This window comes from Coregonus lavaretus (genome assembly GCF_964263955.1).
Source record: "Coregonus lavaretus genome assembly, chromosome: 2".
NCBI lineage: Eukaryota > Metazoa > Chordata > Actinopteri > Salmoniformes > Salmonidae > Coregonus > Coregonus lavaretus.
Genome location: NC_139989.1, coordinates 36,827,188 through 36,854,729, shown reverse-complemented (window position 1 = coordinate 36,854,729; position 27,542 = coordinate 36,827,188). Strand labels below are relative to the sequence as shown.

At 43.0% G+C, this 27,542-nt stretch overlaps 1 protein-coding gene across 1 annotated transcript; it reads left to right on the top strand.

Annotated features, from left to right (window-relative positions):
* The first annotated feature begins 18,131 nt into the window (after positions 1-18,131).
* Positions 18,132-26,452, top strand: LOC311105088 (nuclear receptor subfamily 1 group D member 1-like). Its single transcript, XM_084147083.1, has 7 exons — positions 18,132-18,491; positions 21,989-22,267; positions 22,376-22,609; positions 22,732-23,393; positions 23,515-23,700; positions 23,833-24,043; positions 25,490-26,452. The coding sequence occupies exons 1-7, from the start codon at positions 18,431-18,433 to the stop codon at positions 25,684-25,686; spliced, it is 1,830 nt and encodes a 609-aa protein (XP_084003209.1). The 5' UTR covers positions 18,132-18,430; the 3' UTR covers positions 25,687-26,452.
* Positions 26,453-27,542: the final 1,090 nt, after the last annotated feature.

The window sequence follows — 27,542 nt, the reverse complement described above, 5'->3', positions numbered from 1 at the left end:
TGTGGCTCCACAACACAGCAACATAACACTACACTACAAAAAACAACAGCAATTGAAGAAACCTTTTTCATTATGGTCTCATAAGTCGCCATGGCGTGCTGACAGTTGTTTTTCTTTCAAACGTCATTCATTCAAGGTGAGCCGATGATAAAAGATCAACAAATGCAAACATGGAACTGCTGCAGCACAAGGACTGACACGGAGCCAAAAACGTGCATCTCCTGATCATCCCCAAATATGGAGTTTGTCAACCTGCTCTGGGTTGCTTCGTCTCATCTCTGAGACAGATCTTGGAGATCCATAGATCCCATAACAACTGTTCTATCCCAATAGATGAGATAGGCTTTTCAGGTCATGCTGTCTAGGAAACTAGCATGATGGGCACCTTGGCTCTCCAGGCCAAGGGCACACCTGCCGAAATAGGCAGAAGGTGACAGGTAGTAAGAGATGGCTAAGAGGATAAGGAAGTCACAATTAAAGAGACAGATAGCATTACAAATATAGGCCACTTATCTCCCTGTGCTTATTTACGGTCACACACGTAAAAGACATGAGTGACATTCATGTATAGGTCTATTTTTGATAATGTGTGTTCTCTCATGTTAATCAATTTAGTCAATACATTACTAATGTTAGTTTGGAGTATTCAAGGTGGATTTTGTTTATTAAGCAAACCTTTTGTATTTGATTTCCAGTTGTTGCACTTCAAATGTTATACATTTATTTAAGTGATAATGCCCAAAATGAATTTATTCATACAATTTTATCCTTCCACAACATATAGTCCCGACACAAATCTAGGGTTGCTACCCAAGCCGGCTGGTCGTCTTTCTATAGGTTCGGTTGCTAGAGACACGACCCAGTTGTTCAGTCTTTTTAATCTGTATCTATGGACACCACCCAGTCATTAGTTCTAAGCAAGTTTTCATCAAGGAGCTCTCTGTACTTTGCTCTGTTCATCTTTTCCTCGATCCTGACTAGTCTCCCAGTCCCTGCCGCTGAAAAACATCCCCACAGCATGATGCTGCCACCACCATGCTTCACTGTAGGATGGTGCCAGGTTTCCTCCAGACATGACGCTTGGCATTCAGGCCAAAGAGTTCAATCTTGGTTTCATCAGACCAGAGAATCATGTTTCTCATGGTCTGAGAGTCCTTAGGTGCCTTTTGGCAAACTCCAAGCGGGCTGTCATGTGCCTTTTACTGAGGAGTGGCTTCCGTCTGTCCACTCTACCATAAAGGCCTGATTGGTGGAGTGCTGCAGAGATGGTTGTCCTTCTGGAAGGTTCTCCCATCTCCACAGAGCAACTCTGAAGCTCTGTCAGAGTGACCATCGGGTTCTTGGTCACCTCCCTGACCAAGGCCCTTCTCCCCCGATTGCTCAGTTTGGCCGGGCGGCCAGCTCTAGGAAGAGTCTTGGTGGTTCCAAACTTCTTCCATTTAAGAATGATGGACTCCACTGTGTTCTTGGGGACCTTCAATGCTGCAGAAATGTTTTGGTACCCTTCCCCAGATCTGTGCCTCGACACAATCCTGTCTCGGAGCTCTATGGACAATTCCTTCACCTCATGGTTTGGTTTTTGCTCTGACATGCACTGTCAACTATGGGACCTTATATAGACAGGTGTGTGCCTTTCCAAATCATGTCCAATCAATTTAATTTATAATAAATAATAATAATATGCCATTTAGCAGACACTTTTATCCAAAGCGACTTACAGTCATGCGTGCATACATTTTTTGTGTATGGGTGGTCCCGGGGATCGAACCCACTACCTTGGCGTTACAAGCGCCGTGCTCTACCAGCTGAGCTACAGAGGACCACAATTTACCACAGGTGGACTCCAATCAAGTTGTAGAAACATCTCAGGGATGATCAATGGAAACAGGATGCACCTGAGCTCAATTTCGAGTCTCATAGCAAAGGGTCTGAATATTTATGTAAATAAGGTGTTTCGCTTTGTCATTATGGGGTATTGTGTGTAGATTGATAAGGATTTTTAAAAAACGTAATCCACTTTAGAACAAGGCTGTAACGTAACAAAATATGGAAAAAGGGAAGGGGTCTGAATACTTTCTGAATGCACTGTATGTAGGCTAACTGTTTGAGCTCCTGTTAGACAGATTCGATGTGGTTTCTCAAGGGGAGGCTGTGCAGTCTTACCTGTGTCTACCTGTGTCCCTGTTATGCCTGATACAGAGGTTATTTCTTTTGGGCTATTGCCCGTGGATATTTTGTATGATATGGTGATTTCAACATGGGATCACCAACACCTGTAAATAAATCTACACTCTTAGCACTTCAACCTGCCTTATCTTCTGCTGATTTAATGCCCTTAGGACTGCTACAAAGTCCATATTTTACAAAATGTGTTGTAGCCAAAATAATGAAAAGGGCTGTCTGGTAGCCTCAATAAATAGACGAAGATTTGTAGTTGAACAAGTCGTTGCATAAATATATATATAAAAAAGACTTCACTTGAGACTTGACTTGAAAAAACGTGTGACTTGGCTTGCTCTTAGAATACATGACTTCGACTTGACTCGAGACTCGACCCGTTTTACTTGGGACTCGACTGAGACTAGGACATTGTGACTCGAGACTTGCTTGTCACTCGAATAATAGGCTGGCCAACCATGAAACCCAGTTGCGTGTAAAGACACTAATATAGCCTATATCGAGTGATTGATCTAATGGTCTGCACGGTACACAGTGAGCAAAGACATCTCCGATAATATTGTTCCAAATGTCCGTTTTGAATGCTTCATTAAGCCTGACCAATTATTAATAGCCTAATGATGTTCCCACGCACACTATTGGATGCAGCTATTGTAGCTTATGGTACAGTGTGAAATGGTAGGCTGTATATTGTAAACACATACAGCAAATAACAGGATAGAATAGGTTCTGTTTATTTCCTCAACAGCTCTTTCCTCTCTGACAGAAGTTCGCAGTGATCTGTGCCTTCAGAACATCCATGGTAAGCTGCCAAGCCTGTAGGCATAATTGTCTAGTGCGCGCACCCTGCTGTCTCGTGATGGCTGGCCAGATCAGTAACTTGATGAGTAAACGTGACAAAAACGTAACAAAATTCTCTAATCGCCCGAAGCTGCGTCTATCCGTTAGCCTTGATCTACCCCATGTCTACCAGAGTTGCAGAATGAATTACATCCGCTCATTAACTTGTCACAGCATATGCACCACTGTAGAGAAACCTCCCTAATGTACTCAGGGGTCTAAAGAGCCATGGCAATAAATAGCCTACTGGATATGTTTTCTGCATGCAATAAGACAGTTTCTAAGAATTCCAAACCAACACCCATGAAGTCTTTCAATAACAAGTAAGACAACAATAGTCACCAGTGGAGCCACGTGCGCTTGGCATACATCATTGGCCATATACAGTATATCCAGCCCAGATGCAAACGGATAATAAACTCACATTTCTGTTATTAATGAAATGCCATAATAATCACTGATAGGATACATGAAGTCGAATGACTCGTTATATTGATGTTAAGACTGGTTATATTGATGTTAAGGCTATGTCTCATGCACCTCTACAGATGCAAAATGAATCGACATTTACATTTGACAATGAGTGACTGCATTGTAAGTACGCCTACGCCTAAATCATTTCTATTTTGAAGTGCGCCTATGTCTGCTCGACAGGCTTGCACGCATACATAATGAAGTTATTCCTCCCCTTGCTTGGTAATGCGCTATTTCAAATCACATTGCTCTCGGACACGTGTACAGCGAAGTTAAAGCTGGAATCCTTATATAGTTGCTACATCCATTTTTGGACGTATACATTAATTATATATACCCATTATTTCTTGAAGAATATAACTTAGAAATGCCTCATGAGCTTAGTTCAACATCGTACCCCATCAAAACCCATAATACAGACCTGATTTTGGTCTGTCCTTGCATCCATAGCTCTGTCTATGAATTTGAGAGTGGTTACATTTGTTCAGGTCCATTCCTCAGCTTTTTACCAAAACTGTTAGAAATTGCGTAATTCAAATCTGGTATTGGAATAAGAATCAAGAGATCTTCAATCCAAGCTTAATTTATTATATGCAAAATGTATGTATGATAAGTATGAAAGTTCGTATACGGGCTCACTGACAAACCACGCAGGGCCGACAGAGAACTAGAATTATTGTTTACAGATTCTTTCTCAAATACTCTGACAGAAAGCCTCCACCTCTTCTGTTGGCCAACCAGAGCAAAGGACTGAGTGTGGTCCAGACTCCATTTCAGCCAATCCGTTGGCGCGGGGGTTGGTCTCAACTCCTTGGCACTCCATTTGTTGCCAGGCATAAAATCAAATCAAATCAAATCAAATCAAATCAAATTTTATTGGTCACATGCGCCGAATACAACAGGTGCAGACATTACAGTGAAATGCTTACTTACAGCCCTTAACCAACAGTGCATTTATTTTAAACAAAAAAGTAAGAATAAAACAACAACAAAAAAGCATAGTTGCTATGATAATAACCTGCAGAGTCAGCACCGAAAAGACACCGTTCCACTGTACTCTATGTACCTACGTTCAAGGACGGTTCACAGATCACAAAGAGGCAGTGAGGTCTAGTATTTTGAGACACAAGTTCTTATCTCCCCCTACTCCCTAAAACAGCTCCTCACATTAATCACAGCTTGTTAGGTGAAACAATTTATATCAGTACAGTACAAACCCTTCATGCTTAATCATCAATGCATTCCTTCCAAGCTATTCATCACATACAAATCCAATTATGAGAAAAATAAAACCCAACAATTCCCTCTTTTGACACCCTCTAGGGTGTCACTCATTAAAATACAATACAAACAAAAATAAACACTTTTATTAATAGACAATTTGATAATAAAAGTCCTTCAGTCCTTCCATCGACACCCAACTTGCAAACTGTTACCAGTCATCAAAGAAGTTCAAACCATCACATAAGGAAAGACAAACATTCACATGGCTAACTTGATTAATAAAGCATAAAACACAGGATTAATAGAACACAAAACACAAGATTATTAAAACTCTAGGGTGTGATTAAAGATTTTTAAAGGGAAATTTTTGAATTCCCTCTTTTGACACCATTTATGGTGTCACTCTAAACAGAGTATAATCATCCTTAAGAATAACAGGATATGGAAATTAAATCACAACATTTAATGTTAATAAAAAATAAAAAAATATAATTTTAACCCTCTATTCCTCCCCTACACCTAACATGTACTGAGTTGGCTACCAGCCACCCAGGAATCCTTTACCTTCACATCAGGAAGAATAAACAATCACAGTGATTAGTAAAAACATAAGGTAATAAATGAGCAAGAACTGAAAATAAATGCGTGTATGTATTTTACTAGGCAAACCATGGATCATCCAGCTTGGTCTCAGAGTCAGTAGCAGAGTCACCTGCATCATCCTGGGCCGGTAACAACACCATCATACCCGACGCCTGCACCGCTCCTACCACTGACCTCCTGAGACAGGGGACGATGCAAGCAGCACAACGCATTAACAGCAAAAACACAATTATTAGGGTCAGAAATCCAGTAACCACCATAGAAGAGTACTCACCAAACCAGTCACTCAGCCAGGAAATAAGACAACATCCACAAAGAACAAGTATACCCATAGAAGCTATAACTTCACCCAGAATAGTCACAACAATAGTTTTCCATTTACCAAATATGTTATCAAACCAACCGTTTATGGAGCTATCAATACCAGAGTTCTCAACCAGTTCGTTCGCCAGCGTGGTGATGGTCACTCAAGCGCTTTGGTCACGGGCCCGTCCGGTGCTATATTGTTGGAGATGAAAGTACAACACATATATCCAAACAGAACACAAACCCTGTCCTGCTCAGCCAAAAGCATATCTAAAGCTATTCTATTCTGCCATGTCATTAAGCTAGTTGCCGCTGTCTGCTCAGCTAATCCCTTTATTGCATCACGAGTGTGGTTTATAAATACTTTGCTGGTTATATTAAATATAATTTATCCAATCTACATTTTTATTAATTGTTGACCACCAGAAAATACTTGATTCAAACCCAGCTGCGATCTGATTGTGGATCCCATCAATATATATCCTTTCATCAAAGGATCCCGGGAGGAGGTCCTACTTTCTATGTGACAACTCACCAGTCTCTGACACGTTTGATTGTTTGCGTATGTAGGTGAGTTCACAATCAGTTATCACCACACAACCATCAGATGTCAGCACGGGCCTGGTTTTGGCTCCTATAATCCTCTGACTGCAACAAAAAGGAAATATTAGTCATGTTTTCTTTCAGTTGTGATATTCTCTGTGTAGGAGCAGAGCTAAGATGCCCTACTCTGTATCCTATCTTACTAGTCCTAGAAAAACAATTAGAATCCCCTGAGACTTCAAACGTAGGCAACCTAGGTCGGAATGACTTTGTTATCGGGGGATACTGATAGTTCAAGTTACTACAAGACTCTTTCACCACATTCCCAGGTGGTTTGCATGGGGATAAACCTGTTTTTGCGTACTTAAGACTTTCAGACAGTACCTACCCTTCTATGGGTCGCACTGCCATTTCTGATAATTCCCTACTTTCACAATACTACACCTGTCCCTAAACTGTGTATGGAGATTGACATATCCCCCCCCCCGCTTGGTATAAGCAACTACATAGTCCCAGGATGTACATGGTGACATACATATGGTGATGTCCTTCCCTAAAGTCCCTAGTATTTCCCCTTTCCCTACGTCTAGCTGTCTCCTATGCCTTCATAGACTGTGCTCAGGTATTATTTTATCAACTTGTTTTAGGTTAACTACTACTTTTGGCTGAAACAGGAGGGTCCGTGTGTGTTAGGACTATGGCCCCCACAATCAGACAGCTACCTACCGTCGGGAGACCTGTGAATCCCCACCCTTGCCCTGAGAACATGTCAGATGCCAGAGGCCAACCCATTGCTTTACCTTCTATCGAACTCACACAGGGATGATCAGACAGGGTAAGGGAATCTTCGTTAAGGAGCCAACCCCCGGACCCTTGTGGTTATCGGATCTTTCTCCTAACTCTGTGTTTGTTCGTCAGGTGTAGCTGGTTTTGCCTTTTTACAGTGTGTGACATGCACCCAGATGGATCTCTCAGCTGTTCTGCTGGCAAAGGCAGTACTTGGTAGGGCCCTTCCCGCCAGGCCTGATTCAGTCTCCTGGTTAGATAGAGTGGGTCACCTTCTCCTTTAGTTCACCTGTGGGGCACAAAACCTCTGACATACAGGTGTGGTTAATAAACTATCATACATGTTTTTTTTTTTGTTTTTAAGTATTTTGTCCTCTCCTTCGTATATATTTAATATTTAATCCAACCATCCCCCTCTTTGACACATGATTTGGCCATGTGTCAATATTACCACCTACCTAAACAATCACTTTAGTTAATATTGGTATTTCATTATCCAATTGCCATTCCTCCACTCTCTCTTCTGTTATTTATGGTTCAAATCAAATATATTATTACCAAATTATAATCTTCTTCACAATTTTCACAGTACTATAAATTACCCTCAACTTAGTAAAATAAACTATCTTAAAGTCTTCCTCTCATGCCTTTAGAATGTACTAGTGTGGATGATTAATTAACACCAGAATGTTAAAACAGAGTTCAGAGGCCATTGAAATCATTTAACGAACTGTTTAATCCCATAGTATACTAAACAATCACCATTATTCTAAATATTTCATAAATGTTAGTTATCCCAAGTGTTCATTAAGTCCTCATGACATTCATTCTCATAAGAAATCATATATACCCCAAACTCAGCCAAAACCTAAAAAATCCATAAAATTCACTGTGTGCACCTTTAAGACCTATAACCCTTGACCTGCTGAAAACCCTCCAAAATTGAAACAACAAGACTTTATTAACATCATACTAGGTGTGTTGTTTTCTATTTGAAAACCCCAATTAAAAAACAACAACCAAACAGCCAGGTCATGAGGACTCCTGATTTCTCTCTTCCCCTTCTGCCTATAGTTTCTTAACTGGTGCCCTTTCCTTGCAGTAACTCCACGGTTCCTCACATTCTCTAGCAAAATGTCCCGTTTTGTCACAATTGTAACACTTCCACTCACTCCTGTCTCCACTATTACTATTTCCTTCTTGTCTGTCTTTGCTACCGTAACCTCTCTTCTCTCCTAGGTATTGACTAATAGTCTCACTGTCTCTAATTCAACACAAAAACCCATCATCCAATTAATTTTCATACCCATTACTGTCAATGCCAAATTAGGTTTCTCTGTTCCTGTTGAAGTGCTAAGTCAATAGTAGCCAATTCAAACACCTCACAATTTGGATCAAAGGGTTCCTTAGTCTTCCCCCCACTAGAGTCTACTATTTCTCCCTCAAGGACTAATCACGCCTTATCTTCCTCTTTCTCACGCTCAAAGCTGGGGGATGGACTTCTCTCTCTCTTCTCCTCTCTCCTGTCTGACTTTCTCTCATGATGGATTGCATGTCTCTCTGAGACTATTACACAATTCAGTTATTTTCCCAACATACTCTCCGTAATCGGCCCATGGCAAAAGTGTCCTATGGGCATCCCCTGAAACCCACTGCCCTCTAACGGCAGCCCAAACCTTACTATTCCTGTCATGGGGTGGGTCATTCTTTCTACCGCTCTGGCCACGTCCTCTGTGTTCATGGCCTGTCTGCTAAATGGCATATTATTATTATTACTGTATACATCTAAGGTTGCTTGGGCCCCTTTCATTCCCCGCCAATAGATTAGGTAAGGCTGTCAGTGGGTACTGGCCCCCTCAACTCTCTCTCTCTCTCTCTCTCTCACTGCTTATTTCTCCTTTACACACCTTATGTATCTGTTTAAGCATGGATTCGAGTTTATCTCCGTCCAGACGTCCCTCAAAATCATACCTCTCCCTCCACCTGGTTATATAATGGAGATTTCTTCTATCCCTGGATTCCATTTTAATTACATCAAGCATTTCTCGTCCCCAGTAAATTCTGGGACCTCTTGTGAGGATTTGCCCCCCCCCCCATGGTTGGTACTGTTAAAAATCCCTTAGCCACCTCTTCTATATTATAAGTCAATTTAACAAGTAATTCTAAATAGCTTCACACAACACGGGGCGGCAGGTAGCTTAGTGGTTAAGAGCATTGTGCCAGTAACCGAAAGGTCGCTGGTTCTAATCCCCGAGCTGACTAGGTGAAAAATCTGCCGATGTGCCCTTGAGCAAGGCACTTAACCCTAATTGTTCCTGTAAGTCGCTCTGGATAAGAGCGTCTGCTAAATGACTCAAATGTAATGTAAAAGAACAACACCTCATAAGGAGTGCCCAGCAGGAGTCCAATTCCTATCAGAAAACATACATACAAACATTCAGACACTCCCAATCTCTCCCAGGGGGAAAAAGTTATCCTTCTCCCTGAGTGAGATTGTTGTTCCCATAAGGGTTTCTTCATTGTGTTGTCAGGATTGGTTCTCGCTGCTCAAATCAGCCCTGACTTCTGTCAGTGATCTAGAAGGAGTGGGGGCTGGTGTGCAATGAGTCAGATGGTGTCAGTGTGCGCCTAATTTACCTCTGACCTGGACTGAGTGTGAAGTAACCTCCTTCACTTCGTACGGTCCAGTCCACCTGGGTTCCAGCCACTTTCTCTTGTGGACTTTAACCCTCACCCAGCCTCCCACGTTTACCTTCAGTGTCAGCGTACTTCCCGACAGCTCCCCCTCTTGGGCCTTCTGCGCCTGAGAAGAGAGTGCTGCAGAAAATTCCGTCAATTTCTTCACATAATCAGTCATTTCTATCTGTTGTACATCAAGGGCGGGCATATGACCTCCCTCCCTTGGTGGACCTGGCATTACTCTCCCTGTCATTCGTTGTTCTAAGTATTCATATTCTCTCAAAGTAAATACTTTTACGTCGCACATCCAGCCACGTCATCACCCCCGTCTAGCCAGCCCTTCCGTCTCAAACACCCTAGTAGCCTAAATAAAACACACTCTAACAGCGTTCTGCATTTTCCTCTATCATCGGGTTTAAGAACTAACGTAACAACATTAACTATTCTCTATTGCTGTAGTAACGTCTTGTTTGGTTCAGTTTATTTATTACGGAGTGTCCATAATACTATAATAATACATAATCGAATTCCCCTCATGCATACAGATTTCACCTTATGCCATTGAAATGCCAAATAAACCATAATAGTTCAATGGAGCCCCCTATTGGCTCTCCCCTACCTAAACATTACTTCTACAACCACTTAAGTTATGGTCCGATTACAAATGAAACCTTATCACATGATCAAACAACGCCACAACCTTAAACTCATATGGGGCGGCAGGCAGTTTAGTGATCAGTAGCGCCGCGCCAACAACCGAGAGGTCGCCGGTTCCAATCCCCGAGCCGACCAGGCGAAAAATCTGCCGATGTGCCCTCGAGCAAGGCACTCAACCCCAATCGCTCCTGCAAGTCGCTCTGGACAAGAGCGTCTGCCAAATCACCAAAAATGCAAATGTAAATATTCTCTACTTTCTCACCCATCTCATCCCTCGTCAGAAACCCACAGGCACCTCTCAAATAATCACCCCGTGGTGTTCCCAGCCAACTCCAGTCTTTCCTCGCTCCAAAAGCCACAGTTTCGCTCTCTCCAGCCCCTCCCCTCGCAACTCTCTCTTCAGCTTTCAGTGAGAGCAGGCTCTTTTGAAGAGCTGTTTTTCGTTTTAGTGTTCCAAATATTCTGCCGTTATTTAAAGTATTTTAATCTATTTATCTATTCACTGCCTATTTATTTAAAGTACCTCCTATGGGTGTCTTTTGTTAACGTTTGCACAATTTAAACTTTATTTCCTAATTGTAATTCTCATTATTTACTGTTTTAAAAGATTGTTTGTATTCTCAGCCAAAATGGTACACAGTTATTACACAGTTAAACGTAGTATACAGTTATCACACTCACTCACAATACACAGTCATAATCCTATCACACAGTCAAATATGTCACACAGTCATAAATGACACACTTACAATTGACACACAATCTATTTGGGCACACAGCCTCCTCTGTTTGGGCACACAGCCTCCTCTGTTTGGGCACACAGCCTCCTCTATTTGGGCACACAGCCTCCTCTATTTGGGCACACAGCCTCCTCTATTTGGGCACACAGCCTCCTCTATTTGGGCACACAGCCTCCTCTATTTGGGCACACAGCCTCCTCTATTTGGGCACACAGCCTCCTCTATTTGGGCACACAGCCTCCTCTATTTGGGCACACAGCCTCCTCTATTTGGGCACACAGCCTCCTCTATTTGGGCACACAGCCTCCTCTATTTGGGCACACAGCCTCCTCTATTTCCCATGGGTTTAACCATCACAATTATCAAACATTTGCATAATACATTATGAAATCAAAGTAGTATACTGTAATTGTTATTTAAAGTAGAATAGGGTTCACTTACATCAAACAGGTGTTTCACAAAATTAATTTGGATAAAGCCAATGTGCAAAACTTCAGTTATATTACAATAGGTGTTTTGCTTACCTTTATAGAAGCCCGGGCAATTTGTGAAACACGGTTCGATGAGAGTGATGTCCAATAGGCTGGGTGAATTCCAGCGAAGTGAAGTTCCGCTACCAGATCACAGTCGGAGGTCACCAATTGTTAGAAATTGCGTAATTCAAATCTGGTATTGGAATAAGAATCAAGAGATCTTCAATCCAAGCTTAATTTATTATATGCAAAATGTATGTATGATAAGTATGAAAGTTCGTATACGGGCTCACTGACAAACCACGCAGGGCCGACAGAGAACTAGAATTATTGTTTACAGATTCTTTCTCAAATACTCTGACAGAAAGCCTCCACCTCTTCTGTTGGCCAACCAGAGCAAAGGACTGAGTGTGGTCCAGACTCCATTTCAGCCAATCCGTTGGCGCGGGGGTTGGTCTCAACTCCTTGGCACTCCATTTGTTGCCAGGCATAGTTGCTATGATAATAACCTGCAGAGTCAGCACCGAAAAGACACCGTTCCACTGTACTCTATGTACCTACGTTCAAGGACGGTTCACAGATCACAAAGAGGCAGTGAGGTCTAGTATTTTGAGACACAAGTTCTTATCTCCCCCTACTCCCTAAAACAGCTCCTCACATTAATCACAGCTTGTTAGGTGAAACAATTTATATCAGTACAGTACAAACCCTTCATGCTTAATCATCAATGCATTCCTTCCAAGCTATTCATCACATACAAATCCAATTATGAGAAAAATAAAACCCAACAAAACACAGGGTAACCCATTTGTTATTGTTTCAATGTAGGATTCTAGCTTTGAAAATTAACAATAGTCTACCGAACTTGGATAACTGACTTCGGCTTTCTTTCTCTCCCGCACTATATGCAGCACCAGCACAGTGGGTAGCATATGCATACTCATTTTGGGTTAAAAATACTTTTATCACGGGAAGTGCATTTACTAGATGCGTGGAGGTAGCCTAACTCTGCAGGTGGCAACAGCCTGGGCAGTGCCCCTTTTCAAGATTCTAGAACAGTCCCCAGCTAGCACATAACGTTCTGAGAACAACTTTTTAGAGCTTGGTTGTCCTATGGTTATTTTGCAAACAACCTTCCCACAACTTTCTGGGAATGGTGCAGGATAGTTGCTTAGCTTTGGCACATTCTCAGCACATTTACTTTTCTTGGTATTTCATAACTTTAACAGAACTTTCCTAAAAGTTTAAACATGGTTTGACATTGGTCATGTTCTAGAATGCTGCTAATTTTCTCACACATTTCAAACAAACAGACATATCTCAAAAAGAAAGAACAAATGACAGCTACAAGTTAACTTACTTTTAAAGAGCACAACCTCTTCTTTAATATGACACCACATTCATATCGATAGGAATAACACTCATTTTGTCTTCCATTGTGTAAATACACTCTCTATCAAAAATGATTAACACTCAACACAATAACAAAAAACTAGAGTATTCAAATTGTAATACATTTGACTAAATTACTCACTCAAAATGTACCAAGTATAATATACTGAACAAAAATATAAACGCAACATGTAAAGTGTTGGTCTCATGTTTCATGAGCTGAAATAAAATATCCAATACATTTTCCATAGGTACAAAAAGCTTATTTCTCTTAAATTTTGTGCACAAATTTGTTTACATTCCTGTTAGTGAGCATTTCTCCTTTGCCAAGATAATCCATCCACCTGACAGGTGTGGCATATCAAGAAGCTGATAAAACAGCATGATCATTACACAGGTGCACCTTGGCCACTCTAAAATGTGCAGTTTTGTCACACAACACAATGCCACAGATGTCTCAAATTTTGAGGGAGCGTGCAATTGGCATGCTGACTGCAGGAATGTCCACCAGAGCTGTTGCCAGAGAATTTAATGTTCATTTCTCTACCATAATGCCATTTTAGAGAATTTGGCAGTACATCCAACCGGCCTCACAACCGCAGACCACGTGTAACCACGCCAGCCCAGGACCTCTACATCCGTCTTCTTCACCTGTGGGATTGTCTGAGGAGCGGGGTGTTGAGGAGTATTTCTGTCTGTAATAAAGCCCTTTTGTGGGGGAAAACGAATTCCGATTGGCTGGGCCTGGCTCCCAGGCCCACCAATGGCTGCACCCCTGCCCAGTCATGTTAAATCCATAGATTAGGTCCTAATGATTTTATTTCAGTTGACTGATTTACTTCTATGAAGTTCTACTTATAAATATTATGTACAAATATATCCAAAATGTGTACCAGAGGGCAATATTCAGAAAGTATTTCAAAACCCACACAAAGTAGGCTATTTGATTGACAACGATTCTTACTTCTGTAACAATGTAAAAATGCAAACAACTATTCAGTGACTATTTCAAAATGTAGGTAACCTCTCTCAATAAGATTTAGTACAGACCAGGCCTGACACAAAATGGAGAAATAGTAGCCTACTTTACATTTACATTACATTTACATTTCTACTTTGACAACAATTAAGTGAATGCAACAAGTATTAGATAAGATAGATAAAGAGAGACAGCTGTTCAGAGACAATAAAAGATTTGTAGGACAAATTCATATTTCACACTGTCACTTTAGTGTTTGCATTTAGCCTACAACATGTCATGGAACTTCTGGAAGCACTGCCCCATCATGCAAAGTGGCACAGAACACGTAGAGCACCCAAAGGAGGTTTCTACACATCTCCCACCCTTTGCCTTGCGTCCACTCCGGATGCACACCACACTCTTGCGCCCTTCAAACTTCACCTGCTTTCAAATGAGTAACAACTCGGTCCACACGCCCTCTTGGCTCCCCTCTTCCTGCCACTGTAGCCATATCACAAAGTGAATGCACAAGCTGCTTTTTGAATCCCTTCAGGGACCAGTGCCTGCAGTTTCTGGGAAGGGGCCTTTGCAGTACCCCCCACACAATGTACGCATTTATGATGACAATGTTGAGCATCCCCCAAAACACATACTTACACCATTTTCTGCCTGTGCGTCCAATATTGTAATAAGTTGTCAACCCTGCCCAAGATGGTCAACCCTGCCCAATTTCTTGTTGTAATCCATTACAAGCTCTGGAAAATATATAAGTTCATACCACTTTTAAAAACAACTCCAAAACCCCATGCCACTGTCACTTTAGGCCCTGGCTGTGTGGTACATGGGTGAATGGTGTGACACACTCCATGGAAACGTAGGCTCCCCTCTCAGGTATGCTCTCCCTCTTCCCCTCCCTCTTCCTCCTCCTCTCCCTCTGCTTCCTCCTCTCCCTCTGCTTCATCCTCTCCAAGTTCCTCTCCCTCCACTCTCCTCTCCCCTCTCCTATTCCTCTCTCCCTCCACTCTCATCTCCTTCACTCTCCTCTTCTACTCTCCCTCAACTCCTCCCTCCTTGCTCCACATCTCTGTCCATCCAATCAACTCTAACTCCTCTTCCTCCCTGCCTTTTGCTGCTGAGCCCTGACTCCCCACATCACTTCCCTCACTTTCACTGACATAGAGAACAGAGTAACAGAGGGAGAGGAGCAACAAATAGGATACAATTTTAGTCAGGAACATAATCTTACTCTCTCTTCCTCTCTCACGGTCTCTCTCTTCCTTACTCTGTTTCTTTTTCTCAACCATACACATACTCTCTTCCTAATAAGAGGTTTCCATATTAACTTCTGTGATACAGTGACAGGCCTCCCATTCCACCCTCTCTCTCTCTCTCTCTCTCTCTCTCTCTCTCTCTCTCTCTCTCTCTCTCTCTCTCCAATCAACTGTTGCTTTCTTGCCTGAATGACTAACTACAGAGTTCGCCAATGTTAGCTGATTAGTTACAAAGCTGGGACAGTTTCCAAATGAATTGCATCGGTAGAAACAGGACAAAACAAGCGACTTGTTAGCTGGCTATATAAACAAATATCCAACTCATCATATGAGCTCCACTGTGCTGGCATCTACTACCCTAACACGACAGCTAAGCTGTCAAATAATGGGAAGACGAGGCAATGTATAGCCTATGAATACAGTGCATTCAGAAAGTATTTAGATCCCTTGACTTTTTCCACAATTTGTTACGTTACAGCCTTATTCTTAAATGATTTAAATGAATGTTTTTCCTCATCAATCTACACACAATACCCCATAATGACAAAGCGAAAACAGGTTTTTAGAAATGTTAGCAGACCATTATTCCTCCTCCACCAAACTTGACAGTTGGCACTATGCATTGGGACAGGTAGCGTTCTCCTGGCATCCGCCAAACCCAGATTTGTCCATCAGACTGCCAGATGGTGAAGCGTGATGGCCAGAGAACGCATTTCCACTGCTCCGGAGTCCAATGGCGGCGAGTTTACACCACTTCAGCCGACGCTTGGCATTGCGCATGGGGATCTTAGGCTTGTGTGCGGCTGCTCAGCAATGGAAACTCATTTCATGAAGCTTGTGATAGAAAGTTATTGTGCTGGTGTTGCTTCCAGAGGCAGTTTGGAACTCGGTACTGAGTGTTGCAACCGAGGACAGACGATTTTTATGCGCTACACGTTTCAGCACTCGCCGGTCCCGTTCTGTGAGCTTGTGTGGCCTACTACTTTGCGGCTGAGCAGTTGTTGCTCCTAGACGTTTCCACTTCACAGTAACAGCACTTACAGTTGACCGGGGAAGCTCTAGCAGCATAGACATTTTCCAAACTGACTTGTTGGAAAGGTGGCATCCTATGACGGTGCCACGTTGAAAGTCACTGAGCTCTTCAGTAAGGCCATTGTGCCAGTGTTTGTCTATGGAGATTGCATGGCTGTTTGCTCGATTTTATACACCTGTCAGCAACGGGTGTGGCTGAAATAGCCGAAACCACTAATTTGAAGGGGTGTCCACATACTTTTGTATATATAGTGTATTATTGTTAGAAAAACAAGGTCGTTCGCGGCCGCTATAGTAATTCAAAGAAAGGCCGCCGACGGCTGTTATGGGTTCTAAAGGGTTTTAAGGAAGTTATTAAAAAAACTATAATTAACCTATAATTTCCGTTCTCAGACCGTTAATAAAACCTCCCAGAAAAACTTTAAAGAAACCAGAGCAAAACGTTCTCGGAACCTCCCTGCAACCTAAAAATAAATGTTCCCGAAATAGGCGAAATGTTCACTTCAGTTCACAGAATACTTACTAAACATTCAATTTTACCAGTCAGGAAACGTATGGGTTAATTCCCAGAACCAATGGGAAACCACAAACTTACTAGCTGCGTATAATTGGAAATACATTAGATTTTCAGGGGCAGTTGCAGAATGGGGCTAGGTGATCTTTACATGTACCCACAGCAGCACAATGTGGGGGCGTGAGGACAATGTGCACAGAGTAGAATAGAGTGGGGCGCTGTAAACAGTCTGGCAGAAATGATGTGCATGATATGGAGGCATATCATGTTCCTTTTGATCCTACAGAGTTTTCCTATTACAAAAACACTGGTTATAAAATGGTAATAAGTAAGGTGTTATGATACTGTCTGCATTTATTCTGGAGAGTTCTTGGACAGTTTTATTTTTGTATTCTGTACCACCATCACCAACCCTTCCAATTTCTTGCACTGCTGCCAGAAAAGCTGAATAAAAGCTAATCCTTGTTCTTGATGATATTAAGATGTTTGAAATGCCATGTTCCTCGCTACACAACAGGTTGCACTAATCTTTTTATTTGTTCTAGTGAATGTCTGTGGTCACATCCACATTCCCACCAGACATGAAAAGGGGAGCCCTTTGTGAGCCAGTATCTCAATTGAATTAATCCCACTGTATATATATTACAGACATCCGCTCCCTCCCCTATATATAATGGATTTTTAAATTTAGGGATTTAGGCTCAAGTTAACCAAGGAAAAGGGTGCTTGCTTGATAACCATTAGGCCTATATTTTCTAAATAAGGTTAGCACAAGTTGTTTGTACATAAGTACAGTCAGGGGGATACGGCTCATAACACCACATCACTTTACAACAAAGTCTGTAAAAAAATATTTGGGTAGAGCAATGAAAGGTCAAAAGTCAGCCCTATCACTCTCTTATCCTTCACAGACATACAATTTATGCAACAACCCTCACAATCAGTTGGCCTTTTTTCTAAAATATATTATGGTGTAATGGTTGGGCACATCCTCCCTTTTCAACTGCACTCCACATTATTCTCAACATCAGTAGCCTACTCTTGAAAATGACACGTCCAATTAGACCCAAATTAGATACCATTTGAATGATGGATGGAACATGTGCCATGGCATTGCGCAATGGCGTTGCGTAATTGGGCTACAAGAAAATATTGTGCATATGTCTGTCCTATCGCCTATAGTTAAAAATGGTAGCGTTAAAATAGTATTTTCCCACATTAAAGAACTGCAAATCCCGTTTTCGTAGGCGGAGTTACCATCTCCATGTGCACAGGTTTTTTTTTTTTATGCTGGAGATGTGTTTGGAGAAAAAGTGTGTCACTGGGACACGAGGCACTCCCGGGGGTCACATGGTCCCGTTTTCAGCCGCGTGCGGGCAGGCATGCAGTGCGTCCTCGTTCGTTTCCTAGGGATGAGCGAGACTGAGCAAAACCAGGCCGATTTGGAAACTGCGGCTCAGACCTACACGGATAGAGCCAGTGACAGCATAGACGCTTTTCGTAATTTTTTCACTGACACTGCTCACAGAGAAGTGATTCTCTTTACGCAGGAACTTGGTCGATAGCAGATGCATCCTTTGGTACAGTTTATTAACGTTGGTTCTAAATATTTTAATGAGTATTCGAACTCAAACAGAGCTATTATTATAAAGAGGAACATAATGACATCGTTATAACAGAGAATATATATTAAGGACCTGCTTTTTGCCAAGAAATTATCCTTTCCCAAGCTGTTTTCTTTTTTCACCGATATCTATATGAATGTTTTGGAGCTCAGGATGGCAACAACAGCAATGGACACAAATAACAACAATACAGGTAAATGTTCAGGATTATTTTGTTGTGCGTGTTTAATGGATGCCGTATTTGGGGTTATAATGTGTTTTACGCATATTGTTTTGGCTACCTGGCTTGCTGGCAGTCTGCTGAAGCTCTTTACAGTTTGTTGTTTATCAGTCCGAAATGCGTAAATCAATGATGAGTTGTATTGTATTGATGTACACCTGTCGATTAAGTAGAGCCACTTTTGTATATGGGACTTACGTGGCATCCTTGTGATGCAACACTAGATGGGGGAAAGTTCAGTGGGTCTCTGTACAGTTCTCCTCATGCCAAACCTCTGCCAAACCTCAGTGCATGACTGATTATGCTTGAAGTAGGCCTATTCCTTATACAGTGTGTATTTTGCATTCACTGATGATTGTGTGTTATCGTTACTGTAGCCTATAGATTTTACCCCAACTGTTCGACATAATTGTCATTGTCAAGGTCGAATTACTGGCCTCAGTAAAAGTAAAATGAAGAAATATTGTATCGTGAAGTTTGTAATAGCCTATAAGTTATCTGTACATTTCCTTAAAGAAGTATTTCAAATACTATACATTGTTTGATGGTGTGCGTGTGGTAGGTAGAAAATCATGGGTTAAGACAGTGTTCTAAAATAGTTCGGGGGGAAGTAGGTCATGTCAGGTGTACGGACATCCCTTTGATGCAGGCATCCGCGCATGTTTTTGGCCAATTCACATGGCCCGCCAAGCTAGCCATGTGCGTTTTGTTTTCAATCACTGTTCTCCACCAATCACCATTGGTATAGAGAGCAAGCTCATTACATAATTTCTCGTCAGAGTCCCATGTGTGAAGCAGTATTGGATGCCATGTGCGCACTGCTATTGGATAGCTGGCGGGTGAAATTATTGCGATTCGATCAGGACGTCTTTGAGTCACGTGTTAGATTGAAAAGTGGGACACGAACATTTATGTAAGGCATCGTAATTTATTGTTTCTGGCATAATTACACTGGCATAACCAAATACTTGCTCGGTGATTTGGGCATTTCCTTTCGATATCGAAGATGTCCAAAATAAAACTACCTTTATTATATTATTATTAGGGCAAGGCGATAGTAGGTCTAATAAAGCATTTATAGGTTCATTCATTCGAATATAGGTTGAGTAAATACATGTCCAATACAGAAAATAATATTGTACAGCTACAACATAGCAAAGTGAAAACATTGATAGGTACCAAGCTTTTCAGTTCTATTCAGCAAGTATGCTGTAAATTACATTAGAATATCTAATGAGTATATTGTGGGAATTGACTGTCTATTAGGTACCATGGATAGCGCCAGGCGGGTGGGAACGTGAGGCTGTCCTAGAAACAGTTGGTGTGTTCTATGGGCGTGTATTGCGCAACCAGTCAGGTTGACAGTCTTTTTATTTTTTTTATTGATTGAGGTTGCCAGTCTCGTTGAACACCCTGATGTCGGAGGCGCGCACGTTGAGTAGGGGCGTGACTAGAATGTACTCCAGCCAGCCTACACTAGTGTTGCTCCTCGAGCAACACAAGTCTTCTGCCCAACCTGTTTTCATTCTATGGCTCTCCCACGCATAGCTTTCGATGTATTATTATATTTATTTCAAGTACTTCACTCTGAATGTATGTTTACTCACAAAGACTAATTCAATATTCAGAGCTATATCTATTGATATTGTTTCATCATTTCACATTGACTTTACAAGTGTTGGTTTAAATGGCAGGTTATTGATTTTGATAGAAAAGCAATCTTTATTTTCCACTCACTGATTGGTTATTGTGGGTAATACATTTTTTTTAGATAGAAAGACAGGAGGTGGAAGACAGAGCAAAAGGGAGTGAAAACATGAGATGGAGAGAGAGGGAGGAGCGTTAATACTATAACACCAGGCAGGACAAGCAAGTGCACATGTTGTGGATATTATGGTGACACCTGACACAGTGACCCTATAAGACCTTATGTTCCTTTCCACAGTGAATTATGTTTCTCCCTCAGGGCTGCCTGGTTGGCTGGAATCTGAGATTGGAATGTCTCAAAAAGAACAGAACAGGACAGACAAACATTCTCTCACTGTTTGTGCAATCATCCAGATTTAAATGTCAGGATCACAGAACAGAAGTATAGAGTTTGGTTTTATTGAGCACAAAACAATGATCCCATCATTCAATAGGCCTCAACAACACCAATAAAATGTCCTGCAAAGGTATCAAAGACTCCTTAAAACAACACATTATCTCCTCACAACAACACATTATCTCCTTACAACAACACAATACAGTTGATCTGGTATTAGAGCACAGGTTAATTGGGGTCAACAGGAAGTGCAGAAAGTATTGGGCACATGCTTTGTAGGTTCGGCTTTCGGCAGGGACGCTGTGTGTGGCAAATGGCGGGGCACACCACTTGGCATTTAAAAAGCGATTAGCAATTCCCGGTAGCCTTGTGCGTGGCACCCCCCGGCGACCGGGCACGAGTTGGTGTGTGGGTGGCCAGCTGTGGCGAAACGTGATCCTTGGACGGAACTTGTGAGAATTAGCCTTCACAGCGGGAGAAACTGAGACAGCTGGATTAGAACAAGAGGCAGGGAGAAAGAGAATGAAAGTGAGAGAGGGAGAAGAGAAACAGAGTATGAGCAAGATAGAGTACAGAGGAGAGGGGGTGTGAAGAGAAAAGAACAGGGAGTTTCAAGGAGAGTGAAAATAGAGAGATGGAGAGAAAGGAAAGTAGGGCAAGGGAACGTTGTCAGGAGAGTTCCAACAAAGAGAGAGAGAGAGAGCGCAAGAGTATCTACATCCACTCGTGTGGGTGGCTATGTCTGGCCAATGAGACTGCACAACAGCAATAGCACTGTCTGTGCTATTGGGCAGCATCCAAAAAGAACATGCTCATTCTTCATGCTGCATTAGCGTCTTCCCATAATGTAAATAATGTTCTGTAGGCGATGCTTGCTCACGGGGCACAACCCACACAGGACAATCTTGCCCTTATGGCTTCCTATAAATGTACTCTGTGGTCAGGGCATCTGTTTTGGAAAGAGTGGTGGCCTCTGAACTAGAGAAATAAACGGAAAGCCAGTCAGGGCAGCCTTTCCTGCCAACATTTCCTGGAAAGCAGTGTTCTTTTCCAGCCACTTGTCTTCTTGGACTCTCCCCAGCCACTCTGTTGCTATGGGTATCCTAACATTGCCACGGTTTCCTTGCCTTGCATAATTGTCCTGTGTAGCTAAGGGAACATTTGGAATGTACAGAATTATACAAAGTTGCAGCCACCCCCTCGTTTTTTGTCAGTGAACGTGAATGGGCGCAATATCAATCCGAACCAGTGGGCGTCCTCTCTCTAACCCTCTTCCTCTTGACCTCTTCTGTCAGTTGACTGATGTCCAGTGGTTAGAGAGGCAAAGAACGGAGCACTAAATGTGACAAATCAAATGATCTCACTGTTTTTAAACCACACATCCATTCTAACAAGTTGTCCTCTCGCTTTTGCATTTGTCCACCAGGGGGCGTAATATCCTACATCGGCTCCAGTAGCTGCTCACCGAACCGCACCAGCCCGGTGTCTATGTACAGCGAGAACTCCTTTGGGGCCTCCTTCCCTCCCTCCCCCAACAGCTCCCAGGGCTACTCCAGTGCCTACTCCGGCAGTGGCAGCTCCAGCTCCTCCAATGGTGATGATGGCAACTCCTCTTCCGGCTCCGGAGGGTCCCCAAGGCCTAGGGGTCGTAATGACAACAGCATCTCTCGCTGCTCCCCCAGCAAGTCCGTGGCAAGCGTTACCAGTAAGTAGACCCCCATACCAGAACCTATCTGTCACTGCTGGAACTGCAGCTTTAAGTGTTTTTGGAGCTTGGACTCATTGTCTGACCTTCTCTTTATGTTTGTAACAGAACTAAATGGGATGGTGCTGCTGTGTAAAGTGTGTGGAGACGTCGCCTCAGGCTTCCACTATGGCGTCCATGCCTGTGAGGGCTGCAAGGGATTCTTCCGACGCAGTATCCAGCAGAACATCCAGTACAAAAAGTGCCTGAAGAACGAGACCTGCACCATCATGAGGATCAACCGCAACCGCTGCCAGCAGTGCCGCTTCAAAAAGTGTCTGTCCGTGGGCATGTCCCGCGATGGTAAGCATAGCTTTACATGCTAAAACATGACACAAATAGCCACAAAATGGCTGATAGATCTATTACACTCTCATCCCTATTAGGACTGTTGACTTGACATTGGTCTCTTTCTCTCTCTCCAGCTGTACGCTTTGGCAGAATACCTAAGCGTGAGAAGCAGCGCATGCTCGCAGAGATGCAGAGCACAATGAACAACATGAACAACATGCAAAATGAGTTCCAGCTGGCCAGCCTGACCCACAACTCTCCCCCTTCTCCCACTTCCTCCTCTCCCTGCCCAGGTCTGACTGTGGCACCCCATCCCCAGCCTCAGGCCCTGCCTTTCGCCCCTTCCCCCTCTCCTCCAGCACAAGCCCCTGCTTCCCCTCTGCCCCTACCATCCACCCAAAGCCCGTCAATGTTGGCCAGCTCTCCACCCCTGTGCCCCAGCCCTGGGGTGGACTGCACCATAACGGCCATTACCCGGGCGCACCGTGAGACCTTTGTCTACGCCCACGATAAGCTGGGCGAGTCCACGAGACAGCATAACGGAGAGGTGGACAACTGGGGCTCCAACTACTGTCCTGCAGGCTACCATCAGAACGGCCTCAACACAATCTACCACCACAACAACAACGTGGCCCTCCAGCACCATGGCTTCCAGGCCATGTCTGACAGACATCATCAGAACAACGGCAAGCAGTTCCACAACAGCAACCTGTTTGGGAGCCACCAAGGCATTGAGACCAGCAGCGTCTCCCAGGGGCAGAACTTCCCATGGAAAAACCACAAGGACATTGTGCTGGTGAGTCACTAAACAGAGCTGCAACATTGAAAAGATCTTGATGTTAAAGATTGTCAATAATAGTGTCATGTAGTCATAGCATATAGGAAAATGCTGATTACGATTCTCCTCACTCCTCCAGGCATGTCCAATGAACATGTGCCCCCAAGCCGAACCCAACAAGACCCCCCAGGAGATCTGGGAGGACTTCTCGCTCAGCTTCACGCCGGCTGTGCGCGAGGTGGTGGAGTTCGCCAAGCACATTCCAGGGTTCAGTGCACTCTCAGAGAACGACCAAGTCACCCTGCTCAAGGCCGGCACCTTTGAGGTAGGCATCCGTGAAATGTGTGCAAACACAGATATGCAAAGAAACTTCACTCAGTGATCAACAAAAATACTCACAGCTTGAGAAGATACGATGACTCACCACTCACTCGCTTTTCCCTTGCTTCTGTTACAGGTCTTGATGGTGCGCTTTGCCTCCCTCTTTAACGTGAAGGAGCAGACGGTCACCTTCATCTCTGGTGCCACCTACAGCCTGGAGAGCCTGAAGGGCATGGGCATGGGAGGCCTGCTAGACACCATGTTTGAATTCAGCGAGAAGCTCAACTCCCTGGAGCTCACGGCCGAGGAGCTGGGTCTCTTCACCGCTGTAGTGCTAGTGTCTGCAGGTAAGAACAATGAGAAGCCTTATTTATTACTTTAACAACATATCTAAGCAGTCAGAGCTCAAGTACTGTACTTCTCCTGCCAGTAAATCACCATGACTAATGTTCCCTCTAAGCTGTGTGCGGGATTGCCGTGCAGAATAAATATCAGCCCGCGCAGAGAAGCATGAGATTGAACTTCACTCAACTTTCTAGAGTTTTCCCCCTTAGTTGACACTATCAATGTTTCCCTTTACTGTGGGAATTGTGATCAAATCAACGCAATATTAGCCACTTTCAATGCAACAAAACAAACTATGCAAGGGATTTTGTTGTAGGCAGAATGCATCGGAGTAGGATTCTATTGCATTGACACGCACGACTCAGCCCGTACACTACACAGACTGGTGCGGCATAACCAATCAGAGCTGCAGTAGGCCTATATGCAAATAGGCTATTACCATATATGGATCTGGGCCATTCACTTTGAACTGGACTGTGTTTACAGCATGAGCGGTCATGAGTAGATGCGCTTGTTTTGAGATAAAAGCAAGCGCTGCATGTAGCCAGGTGTTCATATCCTTTGCTAGTCAGTGAGTTATTAGCCCAGTTGGGGCGGCAGGTAGCTTAGTGGTTAAGAGCGTTGTGCCAGTAACCAAAAGGTCGCTGGTTCTAATCCCTGAGCCGACTAGGTGAAAAATCTGTCGATGTGCCCTTGAGCAAGGCACTTAACCCTAATTGCTCCTGTAAGTCGCTCTGGATAAGAGCGTCTGCTAAATGACTAAAATGTTATAGATCATTTGTAGTCAGCAATGGGGGAGTGAATGCTTCCTACAAGAGCACAAAACGTGTACATTTCTAGAGTTGGATAAAGAGCTTTTTTTTGTCTTGTATTTTGAGAGAGGCTTGAATAAGCTATGTTTCAAAAAGGCAGTGGCATCATTTGTCTGATTCTCTGTAATAATGGTATGGGAATAATAATGCATTTTATTTTGTAAAGTAGTTTCATCAAACAACACAACAACATTTTCAGTCAAGCCCTGCATGTTTTTTTTCAAATGTCTCATGGAATGTAGGCCTACATTGAACACCACACATTACTTTAGGCTGAATAATAGAACAGCTATTTCCATGTTAAAATGTTATGGGATGCATTTTTTTCTCCATTGTTTTTGATGGTAGGCCTACATTATGATCAAATAGCCACAGTAGCCTACTTAACCACTGTCTGAAACTGTTACTTAAAGCGGGTACAGCCTCAGTGTTTTGTGCACTGGAAGTTGCACAGAATTTTCACAATGTTCAAGTTTGCGCTCAGCAGGCCTGAAATTTGCTCAGTGCCGAAGAAAATTAGAGGGAACATTGACCACGACACTTAAAAAAATCACTCACTATTATGGCATAGTAATGGTCTGTACTAACGTGTAAAGTAGTCTAACGGTGCTCTCTTTCTTATCTGTCCTCTTTCAGATCGTTCAGGCATCGAGAACATAAACTCAGTGGAGCTGCTTCAGGAGTCTCTGATCAGAGTGCTGCGTGCCCTGGTCAGCAAGAGCAACCCCTGCGACGCCTCTCGCTTCACCAAGCTGCTACTCAAGATGCCCGACCTGCGCACCCTCAACAATATGCACTCAGAGAAGCTGCTGTCTTTCCGCATCGACGCATAAGAATGTCGCCACTGATGACAAGAAAACCCGTCTGGAATCGTCGCCTATCTCCACCTCACAGACAGTGGTGGTTGGGCGGCTAAGGGGTGGGGCAAGTTGGGAGAGGTGACAGGGGATCTTATTCCACCTGCTCGCTTGCCCCCTTTCAGGGACACCCGCCCGCCTCCGAGTTGACTGATGTGCACATCAGCCAATGACATGGCCGAGAGACAGTGACTGACAACTGAGAGGGGTAGGGCCAATAGACCCATGGAGAGGAGGGAGACGAAGCCCTCTACATAAATGATTTTAGGTGGTCGCAGCTCAAAACTGCCCAGAACAAGTGCCCCCTCTACACCAGCTGGTCTGAGGGGGCCAGAGACCACTTGTCGGTTGAGGTGACCCAAAACCAGCATAGGGATTTACTACCCCACATGTCCAGCTAGGCCTGGTTCCTTCCAAGAGGCTGCTATATGCATATTAAACCATCTGCTCTCTGTTTTATCACAACTGTAAATAATCAGTCAAATGTATGCAGTGTTGTACACTTGATTCATACTGAAAACTGAGTTTGTACAAATTTGTAAATATAAACATCAATAGGCCTACTTCAAATGTTTGGACAAATATTTTTTTTTTTGTTAAGATGAAATGCTCAAAGGTGCAAAGTTATAAATGTGTGGGTACACATGTATACACTTTATTTAAGTGTATGGGTATGAAAAACAATATCCTGTAGTTCAAAAATGTTTTATGTAAAGAAGGCATTATAAAAAAAATACTTGAATTCCTTTGTGTGATCTTTTTCTGTAGTATCGATCTTGTTATTCTACTTCTGTCTGGGACTGGGTTGGAGAGACATCACCTAGCTTTTAGAGGGCTGAGCTATGTAATCAATTAGCCACATGTCACCCACATGTCACAACACTCACTGATGTTGCCTACTGACCAATGACCAAGGCTGCACATTTGCTTGGATAAGGTCTTAGTTATGGAATCCATTTCTAGTTTGAGTAACCAAGTCCACTTTGACCTTGAGATTAATTTATTTGAAAGGACATGCTGACAGTAATAATAACCCCTTCATTAGTAACAGATTATTGCCGTAGTTCAAGGTCTTATCAATAATTATTGAAGGGTAGTGGGGTATCTTCAGTTGAAACAGACCATGTGAGTGTCAGCTCTGAGTGACAGTGTAGTGCCGAAAAGCATGCTCTCTTCAGAAAACCAAAATTCAATCTACTTTCATAGAACACACTACAAGCAGGTGTAAATCTTATCCATTTATAAAACCACTCAAAACATTTCTCATGTTTCTGTTTGTTTCCTCACCGCGTCATGACAGCGACCACAAAGTACTGTATATGTTCTGCATTGTAGCCAATAGTCAAATACACTGCTCAAAAAAATAAAGGGAACACTTAAACAACACAATGTAACTCCAAGTCAATCACACTTCTGTGAAATCAAACTGTCCACTTAGGAAGCAACACTGATTGACAATAAATTTCACATGCTGTTGTGCAAATGGAATAGACAACAGGTGGAAATTATAGGCAATTAGCAAGACACCCCCAATAAAGGACTGGTTTTGCATGTGGTGACCACAGACCACTTCTCAGTTCCTATGCTTCCTGACTGATGTTTTGGTCACTTTTGAATGCTGGCGGTGCTTTCACTCTAGTGGTAGCATGAGACGGAGTCTACAACCCACACAAGTGGCTCAGGTAGTGCAGCTCATCCAGGATGGCACATCAATGCAAGCTGTGGCAAGAAGGTTTGCTGTGTCTGTCAGCGTAGTGTCCAGAGCATGGAGGCGCTACCAGGAGACAGGCCAGTACATCAGGAGACGTGGAGGAGGCCGTAGGAGGGCAACA